We start from the raw sequence: 23,761 nt of genomic DNA, 5'->3' as shown, positions 1-23,761 counted from the left end.
GGGTGTGCTCAGAATCATATACACAGGAGAAGGATGAATCACCTAGTGCAGAGCTGTCCAAGCTAAGCACAACCTAGAACACTGTTTCCAGCATGCTTGCTGATGCTTGAGAGAGGCCAGCCAAGACCAGCAGAAGTTGAGTTTGTGGAGAAACATCTGCATCAACTTTGAGGAAGAGTGTAAGTGTTTACCTTTAATAGGGAGGAATGGGCCACTTCTGTAGGCTCAGGCAGTTCTGGGGAATCTGAGGTTTCAACATTTTTGGTTGCACCAGCCAACTTATCTCCATCCCTGCTCTGGATTCCATTCTTTTCCAAACAAGTCCCCGACTTTGGCAAAACCTTTAAACCTTCCAGGGCCCTCAGCTACTCTTACAATTAAGCCACATTTAGCCTTTAATTGTTTATTGATGTTTTCAGCTTTTTGTTAATTTTCCCCCCAGGATTTAACAAGGGCCACTCAATTCCATTTTCATTGTAGGAATTGGTATTTCTCCACACTTCTCAAATATCTGATGTATGGTACCAGCTATGCATTTGCTTCAATCAGTACAGCCACTCTAGTGCAACAATGCTGGGATTTTTAACAATTGCACTGCCATCTTGTGCCCACTGTCAGTCAGGCAGCAGATATTTCAGCTCCAAAATATCATCCCAGTGTCTGCTTTCTTGGGCCACTCAGCACCAGTTGGTCCAGGCTGGGTTCTCAAAGAAGTCAATTCTGAGACAGAGATTAATGTGGGAGTGGTTTATCAGAGTGCTCTCTTGGTACCAAGGGAAGGGAAGGGATGGAGAAGAAGGAGGATTGGACAGAAAAAAAAGCTTATTTGTGATGCAGGCTTAGTGGAGGCCTTAGCCAGCCCTGAGGGAGGGCTGACACTGGAATGACCCTTCAGAGTTATGCCAAGTTGTCCTTTAATTGATCACTTATGGAATACAATCCATGTTGAGGATGGTGGTTTTCTTTAGCTAAAGGAATCCTTGCAGGGGCTGAAAGTTCAGGGCTTTCTATGGGCAGCACTTCCAGCGTCTGGGGAAGTAAATCGTCCATTCCCGATGTGGGGACCTTGGCTGTGTGTAACAGAGTCCACAACCACATACTTACACTGAAGTAAATTAGGAGTATGGTGAAACGAAGACAGTGTAGCTTTCAAACCCCCAGATTTCCCACCTGCTTATTTACCATTATTTTGAAGTCTCCCAATTTAAGAGAACTCTTTGTGGTTATACATTTTCCTGGATCGGTTCCCTCTACATCCATAAGCATCAGCTGTAATTAGTTTTTCTTTTTTTTTTTGAATGGCTTTTGTTTTTCTGGTCTGAGAGCTTATATGGAAGATAGCTTGATTAATTATTATTTTTTTTAAATTACTCTACCAACACATACTAAGGATTCCATAATATTTGTGTAATGGCTATTGACTGGGTGACACCACAGTGTGTATTTTTCAGGCTTTCTATCCGTCAGTTTACTTTCTACAAAAAGGTACTATATTAAAAGATAACGACCACACTGCAGACATTCTAAGACTATTACTTTCCCTCTATCACTTCATTTGCATACAAACACCTAAAGTTTTTAAATGTCTCATAATATTTTAGAGGGAAAACATCCATGCTAAATGAGCCTTGTCAGGTAGCTTAAATTAGCCTTTCCAAAGGACTCCATCAAAGCTGAGACTGAATTACTTTTAAATTATATTTATCCAAAAATATTTCTTGTCTTCTGTTAGAGAACATTTTCAGGGACTGGGGACTTGGAACTTCTTCAGCACCTCTCATATGCTCTCTTGGCTCTTATTTTGAAACTGAGTGTCATCTCCATGGCCTATTTCTTTCTTTCTTTTTTTTTTTCCTTCATGGCCTATTTCTGATCTCCATGTAAATTTGATTTTTCTAAAATAAGTTTTCATATTACTGTTAATACTTGCAGCTTTTAAGACTTCTACATTAGATTTGGAAATCACCCTCCATGCTCAATAGCATTTCCAGAGAGAAAAAACATGCTGCACTTGTCTTTCACTTCACCACCTGCGATCGTCTTTCTGTAAGTTCATCTTCTCAGCAAAGGGAAAACTTTTCTACTCCTCAACTGGATAGTAACTATTAAAACATGGCAGAGAAAGCCTTCTTTTTCTATCTTCCAGTTCCTTGAAAATATTAATGTACCATTAGAAATTACTCCAGAGATGTTTATAGAAAATTGTCTGTTTGGGGGGAAATGTGGCAGACTCACATGCTGGTTGCACATTAGGGACTAGGGGGTAGGTGTGCATTCTGCAGTTTCATTGCACTGTGGAAAAACCCCTGTCCCAATCCAAAGAATGTGCTGCTCAGAGTCCCAGATCTGTCACAAGGATTGATCGTGTGGCAGCTGCAAAAGTTAATTCAGCACCATTTTCTGAGTAACATAACATTTTTGTAAGATTCATTGGAAGGCCCAGTCCTGAAAAAATAAGGCAAAACCCCTTGGAAGCTAAGCTCAGCCACCATACAGTCTCCTCTGGTAAAGCTTTTGGTCTCTCATGAGCCCATCCTGATTCCTTTGAAAGAGAATTATGTTCCTGGAAATATTGATTTCTATAGCATAAACCTATATATGACATAGTTCTGTAATATAAATCCCAAGTAAAAAATGATTGGAATGTTGTTTCAGAATATTAATGTACATGTACTAAAAAAACCTGAAGGTGATATGTGATTACTATTGTTATGGACTGAATTGTGTCCCCTTTAAAAATTAATACGTTGAAGTCCTAACCCCCGGTATCTCAGAATGTGAGTATATTTTGGGGTAGGGTCTTTAAAAGTGGTAATTACTGTAAAATGAGGCACTAAGGTGAGCCCTAATCCAATAGGACTGGTGTCATTGTAAGAGGGAGAAATCTGGACACAGACCCATACAAAAGAAAGACCACGTACAGAGAGAGGATGACCGTCTAGAAGCCAATTAGAGAAGCCTTAGAAGAAACCAACTTGCCAACTTGATCTTGGACTCCAGCCTCCAGAATTGTGAGAAAATAAATTTCTGTTGTTTAAGCCATTCAGTCTGTGGTACTTTGTTATGATAGTCCTAGAAAGCTAATAACCTGTGTGCAACAATAAGGAAATGTACTGCATTTTGGAATTGTTTGTTTATCTACACTTAAGTTCTTAAAGCTTGCTATTTATTTAGCTGAAAGATTTTGTCACAGTTAAACTCATTAATGTGAACTTATATATATATATGTGTTTATATGTATATATAGTGGACTCATTACTAAATTAAACAACATTTGGGTTTCTTAAGCATATCCGAATTTTTTAAAACTCCTACATGCCATCCAAAGAAGGTGATGTTGTCAACAATTTTGAAATACACTATTTCTGATTAAGAAGATTTTAAAACAATACTTTATTGATTGAATGATGGGTAAACAGAAGAATAATTCTTATTTTTCAATTGTTTTCCCTTATGTGTATATTAACTTACTCCAATCCCAAGTTTTAACATAATTGAACAGTGGGCTGGGCTACCAAGATTAAGCAGGCAGAATCCCAAGGGAGAATTTTTGTAAAGGAAGGCACTTTAGTAAAAGCACAACTGACATTAAAAACTATACATTAAGACATTATGTCCTAATCATTCGTAAGTTATTTTTTTTCTCTATGGGAACTTTTGTGTAATCTTAGCATAAGGGATTGTAGAAATGACGCTGTGTCATTGAGAATATATGAAGAGTAGTGTAGAAAGTGCAACAATTCAGTTTGAACAAAAATTTTGCTATTGTAGCCCCACGGCTTGCTATTTTCTTGGCAGACTTTCAGTGTTCAATTAAGTTGGGTAAAATGCCCCCAGAAATGTGTATGTTGAAGCTCTATCCCCCGGTGTGACTGTTTTTGGGGACAGGACCTTTAGAGATGTAATTCAGGTTACATGAGGTCATCAGGTGGGGCCCTGATCCAGGAGGACTAGTGTCTGCCTAGGAAGAGGAAGAGACATCAGGCGTGTGCCGCACAGGGGAGAGGGCATGTGAGGACCCAGTGAGAGGACAGCTGTCTGCTGGGCAAGGAGCGAGGAGGCCTCAAGAGAAATCACCCCTGCTGGCATCTAGATCGTGGAAACCAAGACTCCAGGAAGCGTGAGAAAGTCGATTTCTATTGTTTAACCCACCCAGTCTGTGGGACCCTGTATGGCCATGTTGGCAAACTGATAATGCAGGTCTTAGATGTCTGTTGAGAATGTACTAACAAGAGAGAATTGTATAAACTTTCTAAAAAGAACTCGTTTTCAACATTGCATTTTGGTTTCAAACTTGACAGAAAGGCAACGAGTTTGTGCTTACGGAAGAAAATATGGGATAAGGCCTGTTTCATATATGTACACTTTAAATCAATGCAAAGCAGCTCATTTATATTCATGTTATTTTTTCCTCACAATCATCAAATGTACTTGAGGAAAGGCAAATTCAGCAGGAAATTTGGAAGACAAATTTTCCAAAGACAATGTTTTCCTAACAGAAAAAATTAATATCCATTAAATATAAGAAAAACTTGACAAACAAAATATAGTGATATAGTTTGTATGCCTATAAATTGCATACAGCAAGCAATTAAAAATTCAATTTGCATAATTTATTTAAGTAACTTCTAAAACATTTCTGGTTCAGATGATATCTGAGTATGGACTCCACATTGTTTTGGAAGAAAATTGGTATTTTTTATTAAATGTTTATAGACATGTTCCATGCCAGTTTATAGGTAGTTTATTGAAGAGACAAAATAATCCTCACATCTTTAAAAAAGAGAACATAAAAGAGAAAGAATATTTTATATTTTCTAAGAATACTGTGGCTTTGGCTTCATATTGAATTTTTCCAGGAGAGAGAGAGAGAGTATGTGTGTGTGTATTAAATACTTGCCCCCAGACAGATACTTCCTACATCACAGAAAACATATATACTTAGAATAACAATATATATGGAAAAAAGTAACACAAGTGCTTTAGTTTGCACCCCAGGTGGCTTAATTTTATTTCAGCATAAATTTTAGAGAAAATGTAAGAATTGTGATAAATATCAGCAATATAGAATGTCACCGATGATGTTATTCGGCATGTTGAAAAACAGAGCAATATACTTAAGTGCCACTTGACAGGAAAACATAGTCATATTTTTCATCTCTTCATTCCAGTCAGAATAAAAGTAGATTCAAACCAATTATGAAAATCATCATAGTGTAATACAAGGAATATGCCATTATGACAGACACGAGATTTCTGATCATTACGTTTACATGTTCAACAAAAGGTTATCAAAATCCCCGAAGTCCTATTTCAGGACATTGGTATTTCTCAGTGCCTGAGTGAGGACTGCAGGTGGCCAGAGATGTTTTACTCAGTGTCACTGTAGCACCTATTCCTTTTAATTTGCTCTTCCACAGTGAGTTGTTCAGACTGGATCTCCGTTCCGGGAAATGAAGGCTTAGTTGTAAATTCACTGCTGGGAGCATCAAAACGTTTTTCGTTAATGTGTGCCGCTCCTATTGTTTCACCATGCCAATGTCTGATGTCCTTCCCCAATTCTCTTAAATACAAACATGGCATATTGTTAACTTGATCTACAGAATCTATTAAGTTTCGCTCAAAAAAGTTCTCATTCTTCTTGGAAAAAGCAGTGATTTTCACAGTGTTAGAAAAGAAGAAGTGTAGATTTTTGTTATTCGAATGATATCCTTTGCTGTTTAAGATACTTGGGTCAGAAGAGGGCGTTGAACTTTCCCCCTTTACTGTGATCCCAACATTCAGGCCCGCCTTGGGGACAGACTGCACAGGACTGCCAGCAGTAGCTCTGTCAGTCTGTTTATCCAGAGCCATAGCTAGTATATTCCTTGAGTAAGTCTTTTCAGATTCAAATATACCAAGTAACTCTGAGATTCTAGAAGCATTTTCTAACTTTTCAACTTGATACTCATTTGCAGGGTAGTGTGCTTCACTTGACAGTGGCAATTGATTAGGGAATTCTAAAATAGATGTCTTCTGCCTGCAATTACTCAGGTATGAGACTGCTACATAATTGTTATTATTATTCTTATTCAAATTCTCTTTACGATTTTCCAGCACCACCTCATCATCAGCGTTAGCAACCTGTAAAACTTCTGCACCATCAGGTTCATTAGTTTTTTCATTTTTCTTCTTCTCAGCACTCTGCACAACCACATTATTGTTGTCATTAAGATCCATTTCACTTTTCCTCTTATTCTTTGTATCTTCAGCCTCATTCAGCTTATCTTGCACATTCTTATTTCCTTCCTTCTTCTCATCTCTTTTTGCTTCGTGCATTTCCATTACTTTGATTCCTGTAACATCCTCTTTCTGAGACATACGGATGGACTGCAGGTATGGCTGCAGGAAAGACATGTTATTCTGTTCTTGTAGTTTATTTTCCAGAGTTTTCATGTGTTCTATCAACGAGTCACTTTTAAATGCAGCAGATGTAGGGGTTGTCATTTCTGGTGGCCATTTAGGTTTACTCACTTTGAGCTCTCCCTCAAGGGGGAGCGTTTTCTTAGGTATCTCCCTGGAAGGGGGCCAAATGATTTTTAATTTTCCCCTCTCACCACATTTTCTCAAATCATCCCTTTGCCCTTCACTGTTATCAGCATCTAAATGCTTCTTAAGCTCTCCAAGCATGGGGGTGTTTTCCACACTGTTTTTACACATATTTGGTTCTTCATTAGGAGTAAAGTCAACTGAGCTGCTATGAGTTTTGCAATTCCATCGATCTTTATGCTGTTTGTGTCCAAAACCCTCATCATAATTTCCTTTAGATTTGAAAAGTTGTTTAAAGTGAGGTTTACAATATATTTGTCCATGAAGTGATGCATAATTTCCCAAACTGCCAAAAACAAAAAAAAATTCTTTTAACATTCTATATATACACTGCAAATTCATAGGGAATTAGAGAATTAATTATTTCAAGAATGAGTCAGAGATTCAGTACGATTAACTTACTGGCAATAGGAATGTGCTTATTAATTGAACGTTTCTGTTAGATAATAGTTACCACTAATACCCTACACGATACTTGTCTTGCAGTATTTAGAATGTCATGCTGTACATCAGGTATTGGTTTAATAGGTATTAGAGTGTAATGCATATGTAGTTATAGATGGTGTAAAATGATAGGGCTAAATCTGTGCTAACTCAGTGATTTATGTGAGGGGTTGCAGTTTTCAATAAATCCTGAATAGCATACATGCAAAAATCACCTATTTGAACTTCCGTGTTAACTGAATTTTGAATGAATTGGAAAGCTTGCCTATGCAATTTTTTATCTGGTCTCTTTGGAGAGATCAACAAATAGGGTGCCTGTTAAAATTAAAATCAAATTTAGTCAAAGGCAGCAGCAGCATTTTTAAATATCTCTGAATCTCCACCTAAAAGCAGATCAAAACTTAAAACCCATGGATAAAATTACAACAAAACTAAGTGACAAGGTATCCCCATCAACCTCAAAATATAAGGAGGTAAGGACAAACCAGCAACAGCCACAAGACTAGCATGATAGTTGCATCTATACGGGTGAGAGCAGAGGGAGCAAGGAAGGTGTCTGATGGACCTGAAAATATGAGACCACAAAATAGCCAACCAACACTTCCTGGAAAGTGTCACATGCTAACCAGAGAACAGCAGCTGAAATTGGGAGAGGTTTTGCCCTTTCCAACAGCCAGTGAGTGCAAAGGTCCTGTGGTAGGAAAGACTGAAGAGGCTAGAGAAGTCAAACTCAAAACTGACCCACTGAGATTCCCCTCTTAGAAAAAGACCTCCACACTGAGAAAAACAAATATGGGAGTAGAATCAGAATTGAGGTGGGTAGTGATGACAGAAATGGAAAACAAGGCCCCAGTCAACACGAGGAAGAGGAACCAAGGCAGGAAATCCCCCAAATCAAGACATCATAGCTTTTGGAACAGTATACGAAAACTAGAAGAGGTAGTTCTGTGAAGTTGGGAAAACTATCTTGAATTTTGCTTCTTTTTAAGATTTGGGAAAACTAATTCTACATATAAGTGAGTAACAGAAAAGTATGAAGGCCAGATATCATGCAAAGTTATTAGAAGAATAAGGGTAAGGAGCATTATAACATCACTGCAAACAATGAAAACATGTTAGAAAAACATGTTTTCAAAATATCAAAATTTTAACCTACTATTTCAAAATGAGCTAAAAGACCTTAAGAAAATGATAAAAGACCTGAAACAACAGCATGAATTTTAATTAGGAAAAGTAATAAACAAAGTGTCAGATAGCAGGAAAAAAATAAAAGGAAAAATGCAAACATGTAAGCAATAAAAACTAAACTAAAAGAAATACAATAGCAAATTAACAGAAAGAATCTTAAGAGAAATAGGAAAAAAAAGATGAAAATGTATAATCATAAAAGGTAAAAGAGATAAGGATTTGAGAGATAGTAAGAGTTCCCAAAGAAGAAATGAAATAATGAAACAAATTAACTACTAAAAAAGCTATAATTTAAGGAAAGTTTTCTGATATAAAAAAGTATGAAATTACATATTGAAAGAACACAGTGGAAAACTGACACTATTGATCCAGAATGACCAACACCAAGGAGCAGTCTAATAAGATTACTAGACTTTTAATAAAAAGAAAAAAAATCCTTTGTGTATCTAAAAAGGAAAAAAAAAGTGTATGATGCAAGGGAAAGAAAATTAGATTATCAGACATTTCAGACACTTTATACCAGAAGAAAACGAAATAATGGATTTAAGATACTCAATGAAAGAAAATGTAAGCCAAGGATTTTACTTTCAGCAAGATCGATCTTCCATTGTAAAGATCACAAATTGTTATTAGCATGAAAGGACTCTAGGAATATAGTTTCCATGAGCTTTCTGAGAAATCTACTTGAAAATAAGCTTGAACAACCAGAATTACCATAGAAACATCAACACAAAGATTGATGGTAAACATTAAATAATTACCTATAAACTAAGATGAAATGAAGGCAAAGAGGTGATAATATGGCATGCAATGGCTACATAATATGACAGAAGACAAAGCACAACCGTTTTTACAAATGAGGTGTCGGTGATCAGGGGAGCAAATGCAATTTTTAATACTTTAATAATCAAATTAGCAGTGGCAATAGTTTTATCATTCCAAAACCGTTGTCCAAATAAATATGGGATATTCTAAATTTTTAAAATTTCCTTTGTCCTTGAAAACCAGAAATCCTGAAGTGGAAGAAAGGAGATATGGATGTAATAGAGAAGAAACTAGGCAAAAGCAATGCAATTTTGAATTCAATTTGGAAACATCATTGTGAATTCATGACACATTTTGTCTTTATATGTAAACATTTACAAGTTCTTAATACTAAGAAAAGCTTAGAAACAGTGACCAACCCAATAGTAAGAGCATCAAGATTGTAGTCTTGAAATGTCATTTCTCACTAAAGAAAACTAAGGCTTAGAGAAATGACTGATTCCAGATCTGGGCCAGTAAATGTCCAAGATGAGCATGGAATATCTAGTCCTATCAGATAATGAAGAAGCTATCCAAGATTACTAAGGTCTTGCCAAAAAGACTCAGGAGACAACCTGAAGTGGCTTCCGCTGGCCAGGGATAGAATAATTTGAGTTTCTGTAATGATGATAATTGCATCTGATTAAAGCCAATCAAATGTGTAAATCTATGAGTTTATAAAGAATTTAAATATTTTAAAAGTGGTTACCTCTAGGCAATAAGAAATCATTACATTAAATTGTTAAATAAATAATTGATACATTGACAAAACTGGTAAATAAAGGGAAAGAATAACGTATTATTCTTCCTTTCCTCTACCAATTGTACTACTGTGTAACCAATAGTAGATGAGGGGTAGCATCTCCTGTAAAAATACTCTAACTAATAATGAAAAAGAAACAATGAACTAAAGAATATCCACATTTTGCAAACCTCAATTTAATGGATATACATATTAAGCTTCAATATCTGCTATGATCATAAAACAAGAGAAGAGCAGACATAATGTGCTTAGCATATTCTTATCAACCCTCCCTATGTTCTTGCAAAAGGAATCAAATCTTAGTTTAAACTAGAATGTAGATTAAGCTGACAGTTTGGCAAAAATACAGAGGGTAAAGGAGCACCTGATCTGCAATTCCAGACTGTGGGAAACTCTACAGGTCAATATCCTGAGTCCTTCAAAAAATAAACTGTAAAGAATGAAAGGAATAGATAGAAAGCCTATAGATTAAAAAGACTTAAAAGATACATCAAAGTTTTTTTTTAAAAGAACAAAACTAAAGTACAGTATCTAAGAAAGCACATTTGGATAAATGAGACTATAAAAATGCAAGGGAGCAATTATTACAAAGGATACTATTTACTCACAGGGAAGAGACGGGTTGTGTTCGGGTAGGGCCGAGCAAAGAAGGAGTTTCTGGAATGGCTAGCAATGTTGTATTTCTTGACCTTGATAGTGGTTACAAAGTGTTCACTGTATAACAATTTATTGAGCCACAGATTTGCTTTGCTTGGCTTTCTGTATTTGTGGGGTTTTCTACAGTGATTTTTTAAAATGTCAGTCATGAAATAAAGATTTTTGAGTCCTTATCATACATCAGCCTTTACTAGGTGTTCGCAAGACAAACATTAACACATTTCCTACAGCCAGCGATAATTACATTAGATGTGTTATGAATGGGGAAAGCACACAGGATGCTGTGATCCATATATGGAGGTTAAAGCAGGTCTCCTCAGAAGAATGAGTGGATATTAGCAGGATTGAGAGCTGAGGGAGAGGCAAGGGAAAACTCCAAGGAGCAGCAATAATATTTTGGGCCAGCCAGATGTGACATAGAAAAGTAATGATTCTGAGGAACTGAAAGAAATTGTCTTCATGAAAAATAATGTGCAAGGGTGGAAGAGGTGTTAGGAGAAGAGAAGGGACAGAACTTCCTTTTAAGTCATATGAAGATGCTAATTTTTTGGGGGGGAGGGTATAGCTCAGTGGTAGAGTATGTACTTAGCATGCACAAGGTCCTTGGGTTCAATCCCAGTATCAACATTAAAAAATAAACAAATAAACTGAATTACCTCCCCTCCCCTCAAAAGAAAGTAAAAACAAACAAACAAACAAAAACAAAGAAAAATAGATGCAAATGTTTTGGATCAAGGAAGCCATTATATATTTTAAACAGGGTAGTGAGCTCAGATTTGCATTTCAGAAAGATGATCCTCCCCACATTATGAAGCACGGCATTGGGGCAGGTTGGTGGTTGTGGTGATGATGGTGAGAAGAACTCTTGATTTTTCTTATTTATGTGGTCTCCATGTTTGGACAAAGGGATCCTTCTGGATTTAAGAAAGCAAAATATCAAAAGGAAAATGGTCACAGCCCTCCTGAGCAACACAGAACAGAGCATGACGTCATCCCCTCTTGCTGTTGCCTTAACTGATGGCAGCAAGAGCTGGAAAATGCCATTTTTTGAGAGATGCAATGTTATAAGTACTCTGCAGGCTCTGTGAATCTTTGTGCCCCAGAACACAAAACATTTTACCTCAGCTTACTGTTGCAGTGGTGGCATCGGAAGCAGGACTTATGAAAACTCTGCTTGTCTGCTACTAGGCACTCCATTGGATAAACGGTCTTTTGACAAAGTATACATGTCTCTTTGTCTTGGAGTTGCAGCTTCTAAAATTAAAAATTTATAAAAGCTCATGCAATTTTGTCTTCAGTCACATTGTTTTACAAAACAAAGGATAACAAAACAAACGACAACAGCATGTTACCTGGCCATGCAGTTAAGTAGAAAGCTCTAAGACTAATGCTCTGAATGCTGCTCCTCTGAACGCAGGGCATCCTACCATCAAGGTTTGAGGCTCTGCTACCATCAACCTTACTCTGGTGTCTCTACTATTTCTACATTGTAAAAGTTGATTTTTATTATTTGAGGAGACATACATGATGTGTTCATGAATCTTACTACATTAAAAAGAATATACAGGAAACTCAGCCGTGAGGAGCCCTGAGAGCATGTATCATTCTATATAACTGAACTTTCCATATACGTGAAGGTTTACACCTAACTTGATCTAAAGTTTTTGTTTTGAAAGCATTCTGGAGAGATTTTTCTAAAATATGCACATATCTTTTTCAGATGATATTATATTTGTTTAAATATTTTCTTGATGACTTAGTGTCGACTCTATGACACCAATTCTGAACTTTAAGACAATGAGACTCCTAAATACATTGAAACGTTCAAGGCCGTTTGTCCCCAATCTAAACAGCTTTAGATTTTAAGGCTTTGGAGATTCTTACATCAGTCTCTCAGAACCTTCCTACTCTTCCCTTGCTCTACCTACAGTCACTTGCTGCTGCTCCCATGGGAATGCCACGAACCAGTGTTCGCGTAGTAGTTCAAACCTGGCATGGAACTTTCACTATAGCATTGTTTTGATCCTAACAATGATCCTGTGAGAATAACTAAGCTTTCATAGTAGTTATATACAAGAGCATACAGGCTTAATGTTCTTTATACAAATAAATACATACACTTTAATGCTTTCATGCTCAATTTGGGCTACTGAGAAATCTGGGAGACACATTTCTATATTTAATACAAGTTTCCTTGTGTTTTTTACATTTTTAGTTATCTTAACAGAAACTGAGCTTTTGAAATTAATTAGACAGCTTTGCTTAATTATGTCAGAAGCAAGTACATTAAGAAATCATATTAACCTGATAAACTAGACACATATGTTGCAAATATGATAGAGGCATAATTATTTTTTTCAGCAGTTTTAATTTTTAAGCTTGCTATTTCTTTCAGTCTGTCTAAAAGAATGCACTACCCTAATTATGTTAATTTTTTATTGTGAAGCCTCATCAATTATAAAAAGAAGAAAAATACAAAGAAATGAGCTGCTCTCTGGATTTTAAGAAATATGTACTAAGTTCATATGTTTTAAATATCCCTTTTTCCAAATACAGTCACATTTTCAAATGTATTGTCCATGTTCATCCGTGAATAAGGCCAATTGAGCTATCATTTGGGGTTTTGAAAAGGTAAAAAAAAAAAAATCACTTACAGGGAAAAAAATGAGGGACATTAGAGAAAGCTAATTCCATCCAACTCAGTAACAATAATTAATATAGAAAAGGTCTAATTCCATACCTACACTTTTGTGAGAGATTCCAATCAATAAAAATCCTTAAAGTACATGTGAAGACTGTAAATTGTTTCTTGGATTATTACCAGGCTGCACTGAATTCAAATGCAAACACCATTTAAGTCCGGCAGTTAAAAATATGTCAATAGTAGATCAAGTGATATTATCTAATATTGTCTTAAACATGTAGATAAAATACTTTAAATAAGAAATATTCATAATGTACGAATAGCATACAATTACTAATAAATATAGTGTTACATATACATAATTAATACTATCACAATAACAATTATTATTATACCTGCTGCTTTATCCAAAGCCTCATATACTTTGACAAATACAGGTCTCAATAATCTTTAGAGTAGTATTTGTTATTGTCACACAGTGTGGGTGAATCATGTTGAATGCTTTTGTAAAGAGAACATAATAAAAGCAAGCATTGTAAAAGAAAGGATATCAACAAGCAGGGAAAGCTGTTAGTTTTAGGTTATGCTGTTTAGTTCTTTCCATGTACTCTTTCAACTGCAAGTGGTCTTAGTAATGGAACACGTGCCTTTAAATGGGTTAATGTTACTTCACCCTTGGCAAGCTCATTTACCATGTATAAATGCAGCTTCCTCTTGGAAGGTGGTTTTCATCTCAGTTGTCAAAGCATCTGAGGCTGCATATCCCAGGTTTTTAAAAACTTTCTCACTCTCCTGCCATGTCTCTTGAAAATTCCTCCTGAGTTCTTTAGGTGAGTCAGAAACATCTAAAATATGGCCAGCGATGACATCCTCATAGGTTGGTGGGGCATGCTTGAAGTCAAAGCCAGACCTTCCAGCTTCTGAGCTGTGTGATGAAGAGACTGTCATCTTCGACCCAACAACTTGACTCTCGAATGCATCCACACCTGAGAAATGTTCACCTAGAGACCTTGTTTCAGAGCTGCTGGGATGCTTCACAGGAATCGTTTCTTGCAGCTCTCTTGGATGGTTGAGAGAAAAGCTCGTAAAGCTACTATTTTCTAAAGACGTTAATCCAAATTCCTCCTTACAAAATGAGTGACTTTCTTGTTTTATATTATGGTTTGCTTCTCCATTTGCATAAACTCTTCTATTTGACTTTGCTTCAAAAACTGGACCCTCCTCAAATCCCCTGAACCATTTGTTTATTTCATTTTCATGGTCATTGATGAAATTCTCAGCCATCTGAACAGTCCGGTTGGCGGCTTCGTATCTTTGCGCATGCTCTGACAGGCGGGGTCCTTCCACTTTGCGGATGATTTCAACTGCATCAAAACTCTCGGTATCTGGCACTAAGCCCTTAGAGGAATTTACTCCGTCTTTGTGAACGTAAGTCGCCCTTTTCTCTACTTTCCTAACTTCCTCTTGAGCTTGCATTGAGTCTCTGAAGGAACCACTATCAACATGATTGACACTTAAAGGTATTGTGATTGTAGGTGGAGAATCCCTACCTCGAGCCTCTATCTTAATTTGACGGCGAAGTGTGGCAGGAGATGTGATGATCTCAGACCTCTTCTCTACTATGGGGACCGGGGTTACCGACGAACATGGGACGGTCCCTCTGGATAACTTTGCAGTGGTGTCTTTGAGTTTGACAAGTTGCTCAGAGCGACTCCGGGGTGGAGACGGGGAGGCATTTGCTCCGTGAATTCTAGATGGCTGTGGCACAGGCCTTGGTGACGGCTCAGCAAAGCTGTCCTTTTTAGGGGACTGAGAAAGCTCACCCTTAGTAGAGGTTTCTGTTCGCCGGGCGGTAGACTCGATTGTTATGAAAGTCGGTGACGGTGGGCGTGTTTTTAACGAGGGAAGAGAAACCTTGGTATCATCTAGTTTAATTTGCTGATGGGTTTTCACATGATGATGAGCAGTTTCTTCCTTATGAGTTGCTACTTGGTGATGCTCTGTTTTTTCTACAATTGTGCTTTCTTTTTGCTCAGTGTTTTTATTATAGTTGACATTAGCATCAGACACTTTGGATACTGTTTCATTAAGACTAGTAGCTTTATTTCTCTGCTTTCCTGCTTTGGAGGATATCATGGCTGTTTGAATTACATTTTCACAGGACACAAGCATATCCTCTGCCTGACTTTTAATGTGTGTTATTTCTTCTTTGATTTTTTCTACGTTATTCTCCATAGCAATGCGAACTCCATATTCTCTTTTTTCCTCACTTAATAGCCATGCTGGACTAATATTTAACAGCATCTGAAATGTTTTAAGGCCATTTTTGTCTGGCTCCGCTTCAAACTGTTTTACCCTAGACAAAATCTGTTGTAGTTCTTCACGTTTTCTCAAGAATTCCAATATATTTACAGCACACTTTCCATCATCCTGCTGGGATTCTTTCACAGAGGAAACTGAAGATTTGTTCTGTGTGATCTCTTGCTTTGAATCTTTAGTATTAGAAAAGACTTGCTTCTGTTGTATGCCCTTGACGCCAAGACATTTTTCTTCCTGCAGATTATTATATGACTGGGGCAATTTTTTACGTTCAACCTGACTTTCAGAAGTCCCTATTTGTGTTTGCTGAAAATTCTGAGTCTGTGAATCAAGATGTGTACCAGTAACCTTTTGTTCGATTATCTTCTGGGCTGATTTATTCAAATGTTCTTGTTTTGTTTCAGCTGTTAGTCTCTCTCTCTTTGGACCGGTCATCGGTGGTCCTTGAATTGTTTCCTCACTTCCTGAAAGTTTCCCACTCTCAGGTTCTCTAAATTCTCTTTGCTTCTCTTGAACTATATTGAGCTTACTTTCATGGCTTTCCTCTGTGGATTCCATAGGCAATTTTATTGTTACTCTTTTCTCTTTCTTAGGTAACTGGTGATACTTTTCAGTCACAGATTGTTTATGGCTGTATTCAGTGCTTGCTTCAGTTTTCTCAGTTTCCTGGTACTGTTGTTTGGTAGTGGTTTGGACATCAGCTTCAGATTGCTTTTTATGGCTTGCATAGCTGTGGTTTGTTTCATTTAACTTATGATCTAGTGTTGGAAGTGTGATGGTTTTAACTTTGAAATTTGGGGAAACTGGTTTGCTTTGGGGCAGGTGCAATTGTTCCAGATACTTCTTCTGCTGTGTTTGCTGTGTACTACATTCTTGGTGACTCTGTTTTGTTTCACAAGCTGATTTAGACTGGATCATGTCCCTTGTGCTCTGTAAAACTTCCTTTTTCATGCTATCTTTGTCCTCTGAGGCTGCTGGAACATGTTGGAGCCTCTTGGCTGTGACTGTCACCGCTGACGTGGAAAGCTGGTTATCAGCACACACTCCTGGTACTTGAGAAAGACTTTGAGATACCAGGTTGGTTTGGGCTACAGTGACCTGTGAATCCATTCCATGTAGGGCACCCTCTTCCTTTGTTTTTTGTAACAGGACTTCCTTTCCAAACTCTGATACTTTTTGATTTTGGCTTTCTGATTGGACTATGTTGTAGCAAGAACTCTCCTGTTTCTGTTTTTCAAGCTCTTCTCTTTGTTGTCTGTATTTTTCTTCAGCAATCATTAAAGGTGTCTTAAATTTTCTCATGTAAGGTTTTGGACTTTGCTGTCCCACATCTGCTGGAAATGAATGAGACTTGACGAGAGGCGCTACCAGTTTTGCCTTAGGCAGTGAAATTTCTGGAGCCATCTGGGACAGTGACCTTGTAGAGTCCATAGATAACTGTTTTCCTTTATCAAGACTTTTTCTTGATGTGTTCTGCTTTGTCTCTATGTGTTCACTGCTAGTTGCCATTATTACTCTTTTCTGATCCTTTGAGGGAGTAATTTTATATTCCAAATCTGGCAGGGAACTTTCCAATTCTTCTTTTGAGGAACTGTGATTCTTTTCATTATCTATCTGCTTGAAAAATTTGGGTTTAGGGAGTGTGGGAGGTGGCAAACGTCCTCTTGATTTTCCTGTTATGATTTTAGCTTGAGAGCTTGAGGCTTCTTCTTGGGAATGTTGTATGAATGCTCCGCTGTGCTTTTCTTGAACAGAGGAGGAAAGGAGATGTGCTGGCTTTAGAGATGGAGTTGGAGGAGGAGGGGGTGGTGGAAACATGGATAGATATTCTCTTTCAGATTTCTCATCTTCTGGTGGTGGAGGAAGAGGGAGGCATGGAAAATTTTCAAATTCAGCCTTTATCTTCTCTGTGGACAGTGAGGGAGGAAATGCATTTTGTTCGGGCAACATCATCAAAGGAGGTGGAGGAGGAAGAGGAAATTCAATTTCTGATGATGCATTGGATGGTGGAGGAGGTGGTGGAGATGGAGGTGGAAGAGGGAGCTCACTTTCTTTTGCATTATTTTCAGGGTTAAAGTTCATTGGATTAAAGGACATTTCCATTGCCATTTTTAAATCTGCGGAAGTATTTGTCTTCATTAGAAAGTCCTGGCTCCTCAGATGAATATCAGTCTGCTTTTTGTCAGTTGCCTTAAATTTATTGTGGCTTTTTTGGGAGACTTTCACTTCTGTTACATTTGACATATCTTGATCCACAGGCAAAGTCTGCTGCACTGGCTGAGGGTTCATGTTCTTTTTCTTTATATCTTTATTAGAATATTGCGTTTCTTGCTTTAACAAAGTCTGTTTCTTAAAGTCCCCTGAAACATCATATGCTTTTCCAGTCATCTTGTTGACTGGACCCTGGGTTAAACTGGGCTTAGAGCTTTGTGTGTCTGTTGGTATGTTAGTGATGTTGGTATTTTTAGGACTCTTGACAGGGAAAGCCTCAGTCTTCTGGTGGTCATTCCTTAGGTCGCAAGTTTGAGTCTGTTGCTTTCCAGTTGTTTTCTCAATAGATTGAAAAGAGTTAAAGACAGCATCCTTCTTTTGTTCTCTCACTGCCTCTGATTCCTTGGTTTTGGAATTTTCCCTAACCGACATTGTTGAAGCCAATTGTCTGCTCACATGTTCATCCCTAAGATGTTGCTCTGTTGTGTTATCAGTCCAGATACCCATTCTGTCTCCTGCTTCCAATACATTTTTAATAGCTTTGTGGGGTGAATTAGATAGCCTTCTAAGGTTTTTCTCAACAGCATTATTGTTTTGTTCACGATCTGCGACAATCTTTACAGTGCCTTTGGGGGCTATTGAAAGATTAACCTTAGTTCTTTCTTCTGTGAAATTCCCATGACACGATTTGCCTGTAGTTTGATTGAGAATGTCTGTTCCCCCTTGCCACCTGGCCGCTGGCTCAAATGGTCCTGGTCTTGGCTGAAGAACACTTTTTTTGTTCCTCTCGACAGCTACCTGATGAATCTCTGTTTTCTCCTCTTTTTCAGATCCTCCCATCACAGACTTCACATCTTCTTTGATTATACTTTTTTTATCTATCTCTTTGAAAGCTCTTTGTGCTTCTTTCAGACTCCTTAATGATGCTTCAAGGTCATCTAGGATAAGCTCCTTTTTCAGGATTTCTGTCCTTGTGTTTGCTGTCTTTTCAAGGCATTCAATAGCTTTCTCAATATCCCCAGGGATGGCATCAGGCTGTTTAGATTCTTTCCATTTTTGGCTTGACTCTTTAAGTGACTTGAGTGTGGCCAGCATGTCACCTTTTAAAATTTCTTCCGTTTTAGCCACTGTTTTCTGACTTACGGCCTGGCTGAGGGAATTTAGGGTTGACTTTAAATCACCTCTTATAATTTCTTCTTTGGGTATCGTGCAAGATGTACTCTGGGGTGCCGTCATAAAAACCTTAACTGTATTGTGCACATCTCCTGGGATGATGTCAGTTTCACTAACAGTACGTTCAACTTGAGATCGTCTTTTCTTTAGTAACAGTTTGGTGCCTTCTACATCACCACCAATTATTTCTTCCTCCTTTTCTTGTTTCATAGCTGTCAGTGTTTCATTTGACCCTGTCTGGAGTTGTTTGAGATAATCCAAAGCTCCAGTTTCTATGCATGTTGTGAAAAACTGAACATTTCCCCTCTCAGAGGCATCAATTTTAGCCCTTTCAGTTATTTTATTGTTTGATATGGAAGACAGCAAATTATGAATGGTACGTTTTACATCGCCCCCTATTACTTCTTCACGCTCAATTGTGTCACTAGTATTTTCATGGAGAAGACAGTAGATAGTCATGTTAATATCTCCCCTTTCATCTTCCTGAATTAAAATGCCTTTCTTTACGGAGTTTTGCTCAGAGAACAAGTTTTTTATTGCTTGTTGTACATCACCACTCACTATCTCTTCTTTTTCAGCATGAAATTCTGTTGATCTGTTTAATAATTGAGTTTTGGTCAAATTAACATTTCCCTTCTCTTCTTCACTAACCAAAATCTCTCTTTTTGTACAGTCTTTTTTGGAAAGTAGGTTCACCATTATATTTCTGAGATCAACCCTGATAATCTCTTCTTTCTGTATCTCAGGAGATGCTTGATTCATTAGCTTGTATTTTGCCATCCGAACATCTCCAACTTCATCAGCTTCAATAATGATGCCAGGAGCCTCAACAACTTTTTGAGAGTAGAGTTCTTCTAAGGTTTCTTTAATGCTCTTGCCAATAATTTCCACCTTTTCTACCCTGTTTTCAGTAAATTTATGAAGGGGTGTAGTTTCAAAGAGCCATGTCGTTGTCTTGACATCAGAAGGAGGGACTTCTTCCTTGGTGATTTTTGTGATGCTTTCGTCTGCTTCCTTAATGGAATCCAAAGTTTGATTTTCAAAAAGCCATACTGCCTGCTTTACGTCCCCTTTCTGCATCTCTTCCTGGGTGACTGTTTTGATATTTTCATATTCTGACCTGTCTCCTCTCAGCTCATCTAGAGTATGAGTCTCAAATAGCCAAGTAGATGTTTTAACATTGCCCTTTTGTATTTCATTGACACTCACAGTTCTTATATAAGTATTCTTATCCAAATTTTCAGACTCAAAGAATTTTTTACTTGTCTTTACATCCCCGCCTTGAATGTAGTCTACAGTGGGCACAATATCATGTGGTTCTTTTGAAATCTGATCCAGTGGCTGGGTTTCAAATCTGTATCTGACAGAACTAACATCTCCCTTCTGAATGTCTTCTTGTGTGACAGATTTAATAACATACACAGTCTCCGATTCATTAATTGAGTCTAATGGTTTTGTTTCAAAAAGCCACCTTGTCCCTCGTACATCTCCGTGAATTACTTCTTCCTTTTTAACTGTTGTCACTTCATGATAAAACCCTTCTCGATCTTGAATTGCATAGAGTGGCTGGGTTTCAAAGAGCATTCTGTAGCTTTTTACGTCACCCTTTATTACTTCGTCAGTAATTGTTTTCTTGGTGCTGATAAAGTCAGATTCCTCTTTAATCTCATCTAAAGAAAAAGTCTCAAAAATAAAGCACCTCTTTCTTACATCTCCACCTTGTATGTCTGTCACTGTCTTAACTAATTCACCGTCTTGGCTTTCTTTTATCATATCAATGGGTTGATTTTCAAAAAGCCACCTACAATTTAAAACATTGCCTTTCTGAATATCTTCAGCCTTTAGGGTTTTGATCTTTTTCAAAACTTCCTCTGAACTGGAACTAATAGAATCTAAGGACTGATTTTCAAATTTATGCCGCATGCCGGAGACATCCCCAGCTTGGATGTCCATTTCTGTGGCCTTGACTTCCTTTCCTTCTTCTCCCTGTATGCTGTCCAAATTTTCTGTCTCAAAAAGAAAACATGCCGTTCGAACATCCCCACCATGGATTTCCTCTTGTTTTACAGTTTGCAGCTTGACTGTTGTTTCAGAGCCATCTCTTATGGCATCAAGTGGCTGAGTTTCAAAGAGCCAAGTACAGGCTTTGACGTCTCCCTTATGAATTTCTTCACTGCCGGTCATTAATGAAACTTTTTCATACAGAGACTCCATCGGCTGGGTTTCAAAAAGCCATCTACAGGTTTTGACATCCCCTTTGACAATATCTGTAGCTTGTTCAGTTTTACTTTCTATGTCTTCCAGGTTGCTAAAATATTTAATTGAATCAAGAGGTTGGGTTTCAAACAGCCATTTAGCAGATTTCACATTTCCAGTCTGTATTTCTTGAGCAGATATTCCTCTAATTATCTGAAACTTATGAATGCTTTCATCAAACTGGTCAATGGGCCTAGTTTCAAAAAGCCACCGACAGCTTCTTACATCCCCTCTCAGGATTTCTTCTTGCTGGACTGTCTTTACTTGATGGTATTTTCCAAGGGGATCTTGAATGGCATATAGTGGTGTTGTTTCAAAGAGGGATTTATTTAACTCAACAGCGCCCCTTGTGACTCCTTCCACTTCTATTTTGTGTGATGCATCAAATGTAATTAAATTGTTGGATTCAAAGATATGAGTGCAATTCCTTACATCTCCTCTGTCCACTTCTTCAAGTTTCACTGTTCGTATATACTCTTTCTTATCTTCTCTAATCTCTTCCAGAGGTTGGGTTTCGAAAATCCATTTTTGGTGTCTAACATCCCCCTTTTCTTCTTCAGAAGCAGTAATTTTTGGAAGTTTTCCTACATCTGGGCTATCTTTTAAAGCCTCTATTGGAAGGGTTTCAAAGAGATGCTTCGTAGTTTGTACATCACCCCCTATTATCTCTTCAGATCTTAGAGGGTCTGCATCAGGAACTTCTTTTAGAATGTCTAACGGCTGTGTTTCAAACATCCAACACTTTCTAGAGACATCTGTACCTATGATTGTTTCCTTTTCAATGGTGACTTCTTCTGACTCTTCATTGATTTTCTCCAAAGGTTGAGTTTCAAATAACCACTTTGCCCTACTCACTCCGCCTTTGACATTTTCTTCCATGGATATTCCTCGGACAACTTTAATTTCTGTGATCTCCTTGTTAATTGTGTCCAAGGGCTGTGTTTCAAACATCCAACGTGCTGTTCTCACATCTCCCTTTTCAACATCTTCTCTGTGAACAGTTTTAATTTCTAGCATTTGACCTAAACCATCTCTGATAACGTACAATGGTTGAGTTTCAAAACATTTTATGCTTCTCTTAACATTTCCCTTAATTTCTTTGAGCTCAGATCTGAGCTGCAGTAGGTGCAGCTCATCTACTGAGTGAAGCTGTCCAAATTGATCCAGATGTTGAGTTTCAAACATGTATCTTACAGTCTTGACATCCCCCCCAGTTATGTCCTTTATGGCAGTTACTGTTGATTCTTCTTGACTTTGATGCATTTTATTCAGTGAGTCTAATGGCTTTGTTTCAAACATCCACCGGGCTGTGCGGACATCTCCTCTGGCTAGCTCAGGAATTTTCTCTGCATTTCCTTCAGTGCCAGAAGAATGATCCCCCAGTGTATCTATGGGTTGGGTTTCAAACATCCATGTGGTATATTTCACATCACCACCAGCAATGATTTCTTGATCAGCAATGCCCTTGGAGATGCTATCTTCATCTGGAGAGCCATTATTGATGGAATCTAATGGCTGATTCTCAAAGATCCATCTCATGGACTGCACCTCCCCCTTCAGAATTTCATCCCACTCCAAGTGTTCTCTTTCTGAGTTCAGACCTTTTTGAGAAGTGTCATTCGTATGTTCAAAAACATACCGGGCTTGCTGCACATCTGCTGAAACTGAGCTCCCTGGGTTCACTTGACTAGAGACGATCTCAGAAACCTCACTGATATAATCTTTTTCTAAGTTTTTTCTTAACTCTGGATGGATGTGTTTATATAAACGGTTTAATTCATACAAATTTCTTTGCTTGGAATATAATTCTTTGGGGACTGGTGGTATTCTAGGAGGGCTGGGGAGTTCAGGGGACTGGGAAAATGCTGTCACACCTAGTGGAGCTTGAAGTATGTTGGGTGGGGGAGGAGGAAATTCTTCTGTCCTTCCCAAAGGAGCAGCATTAACTTGTGTCAGAGCTGAGGAAGTGGAACTGTGGTCACTGTATCTCGTGGCTGATGTTTCCTTCCTCTGGCTGTGTGAAGTATAAGAAGTGGAAGAGGTACCCACAGCTGATGATGGCTTTAAAGCCTCTTCATGTTCACTTCCAATCTTTAAGGGAGAGAAAATCGAATCTTATAAAGTTGAGTTAGTGGCGGAGCCTTCCTAGGCATGGCCCTTCACCTGCCCACCTACTGTGACATCTCCATTGGGAACCACAGGTGATACGCTCCATTTAGGGACCTACTTAGAAGCAATATTCAGTGTTTGTCACTATCTTTCCTATAATCCAGTTGCACTTTTAGAGTTAGATTCCCCATACATCAATGACTCAGGATTTTAAAATTTACACATAATCTTGATTATTTTTCTTCCTTTACTTAATGTGCTATGCAGAGTAATCTAGAGGGAAACAACAAAAGTCTTAAAGTACTTTTGAGGGTTGTTTTGTTTTCTTTGAAATTTTAAACAGAACAGAGTAAGTATATGACATTTTTAAAATTGGCTTTATTACTTAATCTAATGTTGGTTATTAAACTTTAGTGCATACATGATTTTTTTCTTTCCTAATTTTCTCTAGTGAGAAAAGTTTTCATTCTTTTTACTGCTCTTCTCATATAGAACAATATTCTTATGGAACAGGTTAAGTACTGGTTCAGGATATATTGTTGTTGTGTTTGAAAAACCACCTCAACATTCAGTTTGAAAATGCTATGTATTTACATCTGACTTTA

At 37.7% G+C, this 23,761-nt stretch overlaps 1 protein-coding gene across 2 annotated transcripts in view; it reads right to left on the bottom strand.

Annotated features, from left to right (window-relative positions):
• Positions 1-4,981: 4,981 nt before the first annotated feature.
• Positions 4,982-23,761, bottom strand: part of XIRP2 (xin actin binding repeat containing 2) — a 256,785-nt gene continuing 238,005 nt past the window's right edge. For both annotated transcript variants that reach the window (XM_072962100.1, XM_006201097.3), the window contains 3 exons: positions 13,781-23,138; positions 11,565-11,698; positions 4,982-6,874 (listed from right to left, as the gene is read on the bottom strand). In XM_072962100.1, the coding sequence (XP_072818201.1) occupies positions 11,604-11,698; positions 13,781-23,138 (9,453 nt within the window). In that variant the 3' untranslated portion in view covers positions 4,982-6,874; positions 11,565-11,603. The remainder of the gene's footprint in view (positions 6,875-11,564; positions 11,699-13,780; positions 23,139-23,761) is intronic.

The sequence above is a fragment of the Vicugna pacos genome, chromosome 5, assembly GCF_048564905.1.
Source record: "Vicugna pacos chromosome 5, VicPac4, whole genome shotgun sequence".
Lineage (NCBI taxonomy): Eukaryota > Metazoa > Chordata > Mammalia > Artiodactyla > Camelidae > Vicugna > Vicugna pacos.
Note: the sequence above shows the minus strand (reverse complement) of the source record. Positions and strands in the feature narration are given on the sequence as shown.